At 40.6% G+C, this 13,332-nt stretch overlaps 1 protein-coding gene across 1 annotated transcript in view; it reads left to right on the top strand.

Moving 5' to 3' along the window:
• The window catches only part of LOC116217998 (teneurin-2-like), a 149,654-nt gene extending 137,020 nt beyond the window's left edge, over positions 1–12,634 (top strand). Inside the window, exon 4 of the mRNA XM_042702800.1 lies at positions 12,390–12,634. Coding sequence (XP_042558734.1) covers positions 12,390–12,634 — 245 coding nt within the window. The remainder of the gene's footprint in view (positions 1–12,389) is intronic.
• The last annotated feature ends 698 nt before the right edge of the window (positions 12,635–13,332 follow it).

Genomic DNA, 13,332 nt, shown 5'->3' with positions numbered 1-13,332 from the left:
GTCTCCTTATCTCAATCCCCTACGTATTCCTACCACAGATGAGGCTCCTGAGTCCTTGACTTGGCTTATATCTCAAACCATGTGTTTCTCTCTACTGTGTTCTAAAGCTCACTGTGCATACTGTTTTATTTTTATTATTATAATTTTTTTTCTTTTTACAAAAGGCGACAGGCACACACAGCACAGCTCTCGAGATGTTACCAGAAGCTTTGATTTTTTTCAGGTGGTTTGTTTCACAAACTAGACAGATTCAGCCAACGTCCTCATTCAGTTGGTGTTCTCTTGCATACAGGTGCTTTTGTTTCCCCTTCTCTTTTTTGTTTCAAACACTGCAAAATTCGCAGCTGGTGATTTTTCTCTCTTTTATTGCTCTGTCTCTTTCTCACTCCCTTGTTTCTTGCGTTTAGTGGTGAAACGTCTTGTAGAGTTAAAAAAACAGCCGTGAAATGGAGGAGAGTCTTCTAAACTAAACATGAAAGGCAAGTGTTGATGTAGACCCAAGTCGGTTTCAAACTCTTCTGTTCAAAGTCCTGCTAAGATAGCACATTTTTCTTCTCCTGTGTTTGTGTGACTCTGTAGTGTGTGTGTGTGTGTGTGTGTGTGTGTGTGTGTGTGTGTATGAGACAGAGAAAGACAGACAGTGACAGATAGGCAAAAAGACAGAGAGACAGAGAGAGAAAGAGAGCGAGTGAGTGTGTGTGTGTGTGTGTGTGTGTGTGTGTGTGTGTGTGTTTGTGCATAAGGGGCCCTTTGTGTCATAGGTTTGTGTATACATGGCTATTTCACACTCAGTGGCTTCCACTGAAGAAGCTGATGATGCATGCAGAGATGTGTGTGTGTATGTGTGTGCACGCGTGTGTGTGTGTGTGTGCGCGCGGGTGAGTGTGTTTTGTGTATGTGAATGTGTGTGAGAAGAATGCTTTCATTAATATGAATACGCCTCTTTCATCCGTCTTGAAATAGCTGATCGGACATACTCAATTGCCTTAGCGTGCTCTGTGTCTGAGTGTGTGTCTGTCTGCACTTGTGTGTGTGAGTGTGTCTGTCTGCATATATGTGTGTGTGTGTGTGTGAGAGAGAATTTACATTTAGATGTCATTGCATTGCATTTGTTTGTATCTGTCATTGGGTGGTTGGTCTGTGTTTATATGTGCTGATGGGTGTGTGTGTGCGCGTGTGTGTGTGTGTGAGTTTGTGCGAACTGAAACAACCTCCAAAATACCAAAAGAAAACACAAATCCCTCACAGTCCCAGGATGCCTGTGGAAACAAAAACTGTTTGTAAAATGAATGTGTGGACACTGTGTGTCCTTTTTAATAGTAAAGTGTTTCTGAAAGCTCTGTACAAAGACTGCATTTCCCCACCCAGTCTCTCCGTGTAGTTTCTGGGTCTAGTGCTTGTACTCTGATCTCCGTGGTTGTTGTGTTACCGTGCACTGCAAAAAATCAGCCTTCAAAAACAAGAAAAAAAGTAAAAAAAGGGGGTATATATCACTTAAAATAAGCTAAATTATCTGCCAACAGAACAGGAAGATTTGACTTACCAAGACTTTGTAAAAAAAGTAAAAATATCTAGCCTCAAAGAACCCAAATGTATCTTAAAACGAGTGTGGCCAGACTAAAAACAAGTACATTTGTCAAAATATTTAAGAATTATTTTCTCAATATGTAGGAAAACGTTCTTATATTCAGCAAATGCTAGCACCATCATCTTGAAATGAGGCTATATGTTAGGCAATATATCTTGAAATCAGTACAACTACACTTAAAACAAGCACATATGCCTAAATACAAAACAAATGTAAGAATTATTTTCTCAAGATTTAAGAATGTTTTTCTCACTATGTAGAAAAATGTGCTTATATTAAGCAAATGTTAGCACCATTATCTTGAAATGAGTCAACATAGGAAATGTATCTTGAAATCAGTAAATCTACTCTAAAAACAAGTACATTTGCCTAAATACAAAACAATTCAAGAATTATTTTCTTGAAATGTACAAAAATGTGCTTATATTCAGCAAATGATAGCACCATCATCTTGAAATGAGGCGATATGCTAGGCAATTTCTCTTGAAATCAGTCAAGCTACACTAAAAACAAGTATATTTGCCTAGATACAAAAACATTTAAGAATTATTTTCTCAATATGTAGGAAAATGTGCTTAAATTTAGCAAATGCTAGCCCCATTATCTTGAAATAAGGCTATTTGTTAGGCAATTTATCTTGAAATCAGTAAAGCTACACTACAAACAAGTGCATTTGCCTAAATAAAAAAAAAATGAAGAATAATGTTCTCAATATGTATAAATATTTGCTTAAATTAAGCATATGCTAGCCCCATCATCTTGAAATGAGGCAATATGTTAAGCAATTTATCTTGAAATCTGTTTCACCACACTTAAAACAAGTAAATATGCCTAAATTGAAAAAGAAATAAGAATTTTTTTTCTCAATATATAGAAAAATGTGCTTATATTCAGCAAATGATAGCATCATCATCTTGAAATGAGGCTATATGCTAGGGAATTTATCTTGAAATCAGTAAAGCTACACTTAAAACAAGCACATATGCCTAAATACAAAATAATGTCAGAATTATTTTCTCAATATATAGAAAAATGTACTTATATTCAGCAAATGATAGCACCATCATCTTGAAATGAGTCTACATGCTAGGCAGTTTATCTTGAAATCAGTAAAGCTACACTAAAACAAGTACATTTGCCTATATACCAAAATATTTAAGAATAATTTTCTCAATATGTAGGAAAACGTGCTTATATTCACTAAATGCTAGCACCATCATCTTGAAATGAGGCTACATGCTAGGAAATTTATCTTGAAATCAGTACAGCTACACTAAAACAAGTACATTTGCCTATATACCCAAATATTTAAGAATTATTTTCTCAATATGTAGAAAAAGGTGCTTATATTCAACACATGCTAGCACCATCATCTTGAAATGAGTCTACATACTAGGCAATTTATCTTGAAATCAGTACAGCTACACTAAAACAAGTACATTTGCCCAAATACAAAAAAAATTAAGAATTATTTTCTCGAAATGTAAAAAAAATGTGCTTATATTCAGCAAATGATAGCACCATCATCTTGAAATGAGGCTATATGCTAGGCAATTTATCTTGAAATCAGTAAAGCTACTCTAAAAACAAGTGCATTTGCCTAAATACAAAAAAAATTAAGAATTATTTTCTCGAAATGTAGAAAAATGTGCTTATATTCAGCAAATGATAGCACCATCATCTTGAAATGAGGCTATATGTTAGGCAATTTATCTTGAAATCAGTACAGCTACACTTAAAACAAGTACATTTGCCTAGATGCCCAAAACATATAAGAATTATTTTCTCAATATGTTGGAAAATGTGCTTATATTCAGCAAATGCTAGCACCATCATCTTGAAATAAGGCTATATGTTAGGCAATTTATCTTGAAATCAGTAAAGCTACAATAAAAACAAGTACATTTGCCTAGATACTGTAAGAATTATTTTCTCAATATCTAGGACAATTTGCTTAAATTCAACGATTTTTTTAATTTCTAATTATTATTTTTCAAGCTTTATTTTTTCGGCTTTTTTGCCTTTACTCAGATAGGACAGTAGAGCGAGACAGGAAGCGAGCTGGAGGGAGGGATTGAGAAATGACCGCAAGTTGGACTCGAACCTGAACTCTTACCTGTATCCCCATCTTACCCATTCATGGTGCAGGGTTGCTGCCGCTTGTGCCACAGCTCCATCCCTAAAACAGTCATCTGTTGAGGATATTGCCATTTGTTTTGGAGAGTTTTGAAGTCAATGCATATGTGCAATTGATCATTGAGATAATAGAGACCGCAGTGTTACACCTAAACAGCATTATGTGATTAATTTGCCATCAGAGATCAAATCATTGGGTCCAATGGTCAGACATATGTGTATGTGGTTCGAGTCTTAACATTGTTTCTTTAAACAATGGGCATCTAAGCTCAAATTCAAGTACATTTGTCTTGATTCTGACTTTGACAAAGCAGTTTTGTACTTGCCAGTGGTGATGAAACTAGTTCCAAGCACTAACTTGCTCAGAACCAATAATAAAATCTCAGTAACAGGTTATAGTACCTTAGGCAATTTATCTTGAAATCAGTAAAGCTTTTCAAGAACATTTGCCTAGATACCGTAAGAATTATTTTCTCAATATCTAGGACAATTTGCTTAAATATAGCGATTTTTTTTGCTCAGAACCAGTAATAAAATCTCAGTAACAAGTTATAGTACCTTATTAAGATACACCATCTTAATAAGATAAAATATCTTAAATCAAGGCAATATATACTTGTTTTTTGTTTGACAAGATATTTCTTCCTACCGGGTAAGAGCATTTGACTTCAAAACTCTCCAAAACAAATGGCAATATCCTCAACAGATGACTGTTTTAGGGATGGAGCTGTGGCGCAAGCGGCAGCAACCCTGCACCATGAATGGGCAAAATGGGGATACAGGTAAGAGTTTACTGATTTCAAGTAGCTTTACTGATTTCAAGATGAATTGCCTAACACATTATCTACATTTCGAGAAAATAATTCTGACATTTTTTTTGTATTTAGGCAAATGTACTTGTTTTTAGAGTAGCTTTACTGATTGCAAGATAAATTACCTAGCATATAGCCTCATTTCAAGATGATGGAACTATCATTTGCTGAATATAAGCACATTTTTCTACATTTCGGTAAAAATAATTCTTAAGTTTTTTTTTTATTGAGGCAAATGTACTTGTTTTTAGAGTAGCTTTACTCATTTCAAGATGAATTGCCTAGCATATAGCCTCATTTCAAGATGATGGGGCTATCATTTGCTGAATATAAGCACATTTTTCTATATATTGAGAAAATAATTCTGACATTCTTTTGTATTCGGGCATATGTGCTTGTTTTTAGTGTAGTTGTACTGATCTCAAGATAAATTGCCTAGCATGTAGACTCATTCTAAAATGATGGTGCTAACATTTGCTGAATATAAGCATTTTTTTCTATATATTGAGAAAATAATTCTTAAATCTTTTGGGTATATAGGCAAATGTACTTGTTTTAGTGTAGCTGTACTGATTTCAAGCTAAATTGCCTAGCATATAGCTTCATTTCAAGATGATGGGCCTAGCATTTGCTGAATATAATTAAATTTTTCTACATTTTGAGAAATTAATTCTTACATTTCTTTGTATTTAGGCAAATATACTTGTTTTTAGTGTAGCTTTACTGATTTCAAGATAAATTGCCTAGCATATAGCCTTATTTCAAGATGATGGTGCTAGGATTTGCTGAATTTAAGCACATTTTCTTACATATTGAGAAAATAATTCTTAAATCTTTTGGGTATATAGGCAAATGTACTTGTTTTAGTGTAGCTGTACTGATTTCAAGCTAAATTGCCTAGCATATAGCTTCATTTCAAGATGATGGTTCTAGCATTTTCTGAATATAAGCAAATATTTCTACATATTGAGAACATTATTCTTCATTTTTTTTTTATTTAGGCAAATGCACTTGTTTGTAGTGTAGCTTTACTGATTTCAAGATAAATTGCCTAACACATAGCCTTATTTCAAGATAATGGTGCTAGCATTTTCTGAATTTAAGCACATTTTCCTACATATTGAGAAAATAATTCTTAAATGTTTTTGTATCTAGGCAAATGTACTTGTTTTTAGTGTAGCTGTACTGATTTCAAGGTAAATTGCCTAGCATGTAGACTCATTTCAAGATGATGGTGCTATCACTTGCTGAATATAAGCACATTTTTCTATATATTGAGAAAATAATTCTGACATAATCTTGTATTTAGGCATATGTGCTTGTTTTAAGTCTAGCTGTACTGATTTCAAGATAAATCGCCTAGCATGTAGACTCATTTCAAGATGATGGTGCTATCATTTTCTGAATATAAGCACATTTTTCTACATATTGAGAAAATCATTCTTATTTTTTTTTGTATCTAAGCAAATGTACCTGTTTGTAGTGGAGTTTTACTGATTTCAAGATAAATTGCCTAACATATAGTCTTCTTTCAAGATGATGGTGCTAGCATCTGCTGAATATAAGCACATTTTCCTACATATTGAGAAAATAATTCTTATATTTATATTTTTTTCTAGGCAAATGTACTTGTTTTTAGTGTAGGTTTACTGGTTTTAAGATCAATTGCCTAACATATAGCCTTACTTCAAGATGATGGTGCTAGCATTTGCTGAATTTAATACATATTGAGAAAATAATTCTTAAATATTTTGGGGATATAGGCAAACATACTTGTTTTTAGTGTAGCTGTACTGATTTCAAGGTAAATTGCCTAGCAAATAGCCTCATTTCAAGATGCTGGTGCTAGCATTTGCTGAATATAAGCACGTTTTCCTCACTCACTTTAACCTGCTAAAGGATGATAAAGTCTGTTCTTAAAGCAAAAGTTTGACTTAGTTAAATACTGTCTTTGCACTGTATAGTATTTTGTCTACAGGAATACATAATTGCTGTGCTGTGCTGTAAAACAATTAATTCCTTTGGTCATTATCTGTTTTTTTATATATGTAGAGATGAGAAGGATAAGATGCTTGAAATAAGAAATTCTGACTTTGACAAAGCAGTTTTGTACTTACTTACTTTTGTACTTACTGCCTTATAATTACGGCAATTCTAGTTTCAAGCATTAACCTGCTCAGAACCAGTAATAAAATCTCAGTAACAAGTAATAAAACCTCATTAAGATAATTAAGGACTGAAACACTTGAAGCAAGTGAAATGCTCTAACATAAAAAATGCCTGGTAAGAAGAAATATCTTGTCAGACAAAAACAAGCATATATTGTCTTGATTGAAGATATTTCATCTTACTAAGATTTCACTTTTTGCAGTGTGGCTACCGTGTGTGTAACTCGTCAGGGAAGAGAGCGAGAGGTTGATTAATGGAGAGAGGTTCTTCAGTGTCTGTACTATGGTGTGTGTTATTATAGATTTTACATTAGTATGTTATCTCTCTATCTCTCTCTCTCTTTCTCTTTTTTCTTTTCTTCTTTCTCTTCTTCTCTCTCTCTCTCTCTCTCTCTCTCTCTCTCTCCCTCTCTCTATCTCTCTCTCTCTGTGTGTGTGTTTGTGCACATGCATGTTAGTTCATGTCCGATGGCAGGAGGTGTGTTATCATAATTATGCCAGGGTGTTGGGTGTTTTTCCGTATTTATGTCCCTGTTTACATGCCAGTGTGAATGTGCATCCACACGCTGTTTAGTAGGTTTATGCCTCCCCACACCACACACACACACGCACACACACAAACACCACACACACACACACACACACACACACACACACACACACACGTACACTTTTACACACACAGAGACACACACCACCAAGGAGCTCCTAGGCATGCCGCAACAGATGTTAAGTGTCTCTTCCGTCCCAAGAGTGTGTGCGCTTTCACCTCACACGTTTCGTCTTCGTCAACCCCCCGAACACACACAGACACACACACACACACACACACACACACCCACACACACACACACACACACACACACACACACACACACACACACACACACACACTCCTTACCAAACAGCTGTGCAGCCCAGCTCTAATCCTTGGGCACCTGTGTGTGCTGAAAGGGGTCATCTTTTAAGCGGCGAAGCTGGCGAGAGGAGACAGGAGTGGCCCCCGGTGGCTGTGCTTTAAGAGAGCCGCAGGCCAGGGGCCCTTCTGGACGGCCCTGACTGGCTCGTTAGGCACGTAGGATGCATGAACTGTACGCAACACTCAGGACAAGATGTTGCCGTAATCTCTGTGAATAGGTTTGAGTGTGTGTGTGTATGTGTGTGTATGTGTGTGTGTGGGTGTGTGTGTGTGTCATAAGTGAGACAGGAAGAAGCCTTTAGTTTGTCATCCTTAAATGTTTATGTCACCGTCTGTATGACCGGTGTGAAATTGTGTGTGTCTGTGTGTGTGTGTGTGTGTGTGTGTGTTGTGTGTGTGTGTCTATGTGTGTGTGTTCGTAGGCAGCCGCTCCACACACTCGGTTTCATAGCCTGGGCTGTGTTTTATGTTTGAAACAGAGATCAAGGCCGAGAGCAGAATGAACTGAATATGAAGGATAAGGAACAGCTCGAACATCAAGAACGAGAGAGAAAGAGAGAGAAAGCGTGATGAGAGAAATCGTGATGGAAAAATAGAGAGGATGGATATAATGGCAAAGGAAAAGAGAAACAGTGGGAGGCAGAGCCTGAGAGAGAGAGAGAACGACTGCTAGAGAGGGAGAGAGAGAGAGAGAGAGAGAGAGAGAGACGGCTAGAGAGGGAGAGAGAGACGTCTGTTTCAGTTACTTTACCTCAGACGTGTCTCTGTACGTTTGAATGTACATTTAAATAATATACAACCTCCTGAAGAGCTCACTTATAGCTACAAGGTACTGCCACTGGGTTTCTCTCCGTGCTTCCCCCTCTCTCTCTCTCTCAGTCGTCTCTCTGATGTCTCTCAGTCCTTCTCTCTCTCTTTCTCAGTCCTTCTCTCTCTCTCAGTCCTTCTCTCTCTCTCACCGTCCCTCAGTCCTTCTCAGTCGTCTCTCTGATGTCTCTCAGTCCTTCTCTCTCTCTCTCTCAGTCCTCTCTCTCTCTCTCAGTCGTCTCTCTGATGTCTCTCAGTCCTTCTCTCTCTCTCTCTCTCAGTCGTCTCTCGTATGTCTATCAGTGGTCCAGCCCCAGTGATGTGGGGACCGGGCTAAGCAGGGTCACCGGAGTGCATTAGCACCAAATAGTCCTCCAAAGCCTCCAGGCCCTCTCCAGCCAGCTCTGCTGCACCCGTGTCCCAGCCACAGGCCACTGCGGTCAGGCCTCTGACACCTTCATCCTACCCTGAGCCAGCTGAGCTGCAGCTCTGTTTGTAAAGCCTCCTTTCTCTCTGTGTGCCTCCAGAGTGCTGGCCTCCTTCTCTTTGGCCATTATTTTCCTGGGGACGTTTATCCGGATGTGTTCTGACGGACCCTAACAAGGCGCGGCGAGACGGATTACAACACACACACACACACACACACACACCACTGCGCCGTCACAGACACACACTCATCCGCTCAATCCGTGGCTCCTGCAACCCAGCGACCCCTCGCTCTATTCATCCCCTTATCCTCCCACCCGTCAGATTTTCACCTCCATTGTTGTTTCACTGTTGCTGTCGGCGCTATTAAGCATTCTTTTCTGCGGTAACCATGGCGACGGCTTGGCTTTTAGTTATTGTTGTTGTTCCCTGTCGTCGTTGTTGTAGTTCTTGTTGTTGTTGTCGTCGTCGTTACCGGGGCAGCTGTGTGAGAATTCTCGGCGCTTTAAGTTTAATCCGCTCTGTTTCTGGCGCGCATCAAAGCCGAGGTCTGAGACCGAGTCTCATTCATGAGCGACCCTGAAGAGGAGCATGAAAAGGAAAAGAGGAAAGCAACACAGGAGGATAGAAGGAGAGAGAGAAAAAAACAGAGCGGAGAGGAAAGAAAGAAAGAGAGGAAGAAGGAAAGAAAGCTGAGGGAGTGATAGAAAGGGAATGAGTATATCAGGCAAGCACAGACTGCTGTAAACATTAATTAACTAACAACGTAAAATAAATAGCTGTGAAAAATGCATTTTAGCCAATGGCAAGGTAGTGTTTTTCCTATTATACTTCAGGATGTCATTTTAACATTATTAATTATGTCCTACACAATTACACTGTGGATCCTAAAGAGGGAAATGTGGAAAATGGCAATCAGATGATAATGACTGCGGGTACTTCACTTCTAATACATCCACTTACTCACTGAAATCACACACAAAGCTGTGAGTGTGTATGCTTTGTCTGTGATTCTCTCTCTGTGTGTGTGTGTGTGTGTGTGTGTGTGTCTGTGTGTGTGTATGGCTTTGTGTGTCATTCTGTGTGTGTGTTTGTGTGTATGTATTTGATTTGTGTGTGTGTGTGTGTGTGTGTTTGTGTGTATGGTATTTGAATTTGTGTGTGATTCTCTGTGTGTGTGTGTGTGTGTGTGTGTGTGTGTGTGTGTGTGTTGTGTGTGTGTGGTGTGTGTGTGTGTGTGTGTGGTGATGGGATGTATCAGCATAGCCCCTCTGCCTTCTCACCTGCACCGTCCTCCTGGCAGTTCCTCTTCCTCTCCTTTGTTGTGTCTTTCTCTCGATCATTTCCTCTATCAGAGCCAGTCTCCCCACACTCTGACTGGAGTGGCCAGGGGACGAAGCTGTGGAGATTGCACTGGTTCTGCTGTCACGGATCAACAGAGAGAGAGAGAGAGAGAGAGAGAGAGAGAGAGAGAGAGAGAGAGCACAAAGAGAGTATAAAAGTAATGAAGGGATGCCAAAGACAGAAAGAGAGAGACCGTAAGAAAGAGAGGGAAAGACAGAGAGTGAGAGGAAGGGCTGAGTGGTGTTGTAACCCTGGTCTGTTGGTCCAGCAGACGGAAACTTATCTTATTGCATCGTATTTTGGTCAGGGGAAACGTTCTTCGTTACCAGAGGAACATGAAGCTCCTCGACCGCTGTCTTCCTTTTCTCTCTCTCTCTCTCTCTCTCTCTCTCTCTCTCTCTCTCTCTCTCTCCCTCTCTCTCTTTCTCTCTTCTGTTCCCGTCCTCCCTGTGTTTCACTTCTCTGAGAGCTCTACAAGACATAAATGTAACATGAGAGTGAGCTTTCGAAATGACGTTCCTGCCTCAACGGCTTCTCTCACAACAACACAAGTCGCCTCCTCCCACCCTTCCCGCCAGAGCAGCCGAGACAATGCCCTCGCATCTGAGCACGCTCTGGCTTGTGGTTGACATGGCAACGCTGCCAAACCGACTTTTATAGGGATGTATTTTTTTGTTTGTTTGTTTGTTTGTTTGTTTGTTTTGAGGACTAGTGTGGAGGATCATTAGTGAGGACACAGAGGCACTGGGTGACAGTAATGGTTCGACTTTTGACCAATGAAAATTCCTCTCACTGAATGAGGCCTCCGCATACGGTGCATCCAGTCGACTTTGACCAATGAAAATTCCTCTCACTGAATGAGGCCTCCGCATACGGTGCATCCAGGCAGTCGCTGACAGAGGAACCAACCTGGCTCTGATGCTGTTTGCCTGACGCCTGAGTCATCTAGGGCAAGAAAGAAAGAGAGAAAGAAAAAAGAAAGAAAGAAAGAAAGAAAGAGATATATTAACAAAGAAAAAAGGAAAGGAAAAAGACAGAGCAAATAGCCAAAACATGTTACGGCCCAGGTAACACAAACTTAACAAAAGCATGAAAGAGTGTCTAGGGGTGTATGGATGCATGTACGTTGGCAGGGGATGTATGCATAACTGCATGAGCGTGCGTGCGTGCAAAAGATCCAGGGGCAAGATCAATGTCTAGAGAGGACAACACTGCAGGTTTTCTCCACACCCCTCCTATCCCAGTCGTGGGCAGGTAGTCCGCCGTCTCTGCAGTGCTGCCCACAGGCCACAGACTAAAGGCCCACAGTAGGCTGCCACACATAGGGGGAGAAATCAACACCAACCCAAAAGAAAGAAAAGTGTGGCTTCAGGTAGATTTGATAGAGATCTTGAGGAAAGCAGAGCATATCTGTACGGAACGCAAGGTGAGTCAGTCTTCAGAGATGCAGTGTTTAACCCAGGAGATCTTGCTACACTGAACACAGGTGTGTGTGTGTGTGTGTGTGCAGGGTTTAACCCAGGAGACCTTGCTAGCCTGAACTTCCTCCTCCTGTGTCCAGATGAAGCTCCCCAAACAAGCAGATGAATAGATGAATAAACTTGCAGACTGGTGTTGCATTATGATGCTCAGTGCGGGGAATTGAACACATGCACCTGTTTACAAGTGTTGAGCTGAAGTGTGTGTGTGTGTGTGTGTGTGTGTGTGTGTGTGACCTGCAATACCAAACGTGGATATTGATTCTAGAGCTGGAGCTGAGCGCTTTCTAAAATTCACACATGCTCTCTGTGTGAAATCAGAGAGTGCTGAGCGGAGTGGTGCGGTGCGGTGCGGTGTGGAGTCTGATTGCTGAGCGCTTGTTAAGTGGCGTGTAGATCTAATGGACTGATTTAAGTTTTTGTTGGTGTTCTGAGTTCCCTTGATCCTCAGATTAATGAATCACTGCTGATCATTTGCAGATGTGGTTAACACAAAAGGCTGATAAGCTCTGTGTGTGTGTGTGAGTGAGTGAGTGTGTGTGTGTGTGTGTGTGTGTGTGTCTCATGCTTTGATGTCCAAGTGTTTAAAAGCATGTTACTGACTGATAAGGGTTATGACGTAGTGTGATTAACGCAAGCTCTCTCTTTCTCCTCTTTGTGTGTGTGTGTGTGTGTGTGTGTGTGTGTGTGTGTGCTATCTCTGACTCTCAGGAGTCCCTAACCATCAGAGCCAGAGCACGCTGCGGCCCCCCCTGCCGCCCCCCCACAACCACCAGACACTCTCTCACCACCAGTCGTCTGCCAACTCCCTGAACCGCAACACGCTGGCCGGCCGGCGCAACCCCATCCACGCGCCGCCCAGCGTCGCCCCCGGCGACGGCCCCACCACACCCGAGTCCGTGCAGCTCCAGGACAGCTGGGTGCTCAACAGCAACGTGCCGCTGGAGACCAGGTAAGGCCAGTGTACTCACACACAGATACACACACACACACACACACACACACACACACACACACACACACACACACATACACACACACACACACACACAAATACACACACACACACACACACACACACACACACACACACACACACATACATACATACACAGATACACACACACACACACTAAAACACACACATACATACACACAGATACACACACACACTCACATACACACACAGATACACACACACACACACACAAACATATTTAAACACATAAATGCATACAACTCATATGGCACATACTTGCACACACACACACACATACATACACAGCTGAATATTTTATGAGACTAGGAGATTGAGGAATACGTATGTACAGAAAACAAGCACAATATACATGTACACATAACACACACACAGACACAGACACACAAACACACACATTTTATCCATTCAGTTTACACAAACATGTATTGACCCGGAGCGCCTCAGCCCTGTTTGCTGTTGGTCAGGCATTGATTTTTCCATCGGTTTGGCAAATCATCATCTCCCCACGGAGCTGGAATTGTGCTGTAATCTCCGTCAGGCGCGCGGACCAGGGAGCCAGCAACAAGACAGCAGGTGGAGACTCACTGAATTATTACTGGCATCAGATAAGACCTCTCTCAGTACTCCACCAAGACTTATCTCCTGGTCAGAATC

Source organism: Clupea harengus, chromosome 20 (assembly GCF_900700415.2).
Source record: "Clupea harengus chromosome 20, Ch_v2.0.2, whole genome shotgun sequence".
NCBI classification, from domain to species: Eukaryota; Metazoa; Chordata; class Actinopteri; order Clupeiformes; family Clupeidae; genus Clupea; species Clupea harengus.
Note: the sequence above shows the minus strand (reverse complement) of the source record. Positions and strands in the feature narration are given on the sequence as shown.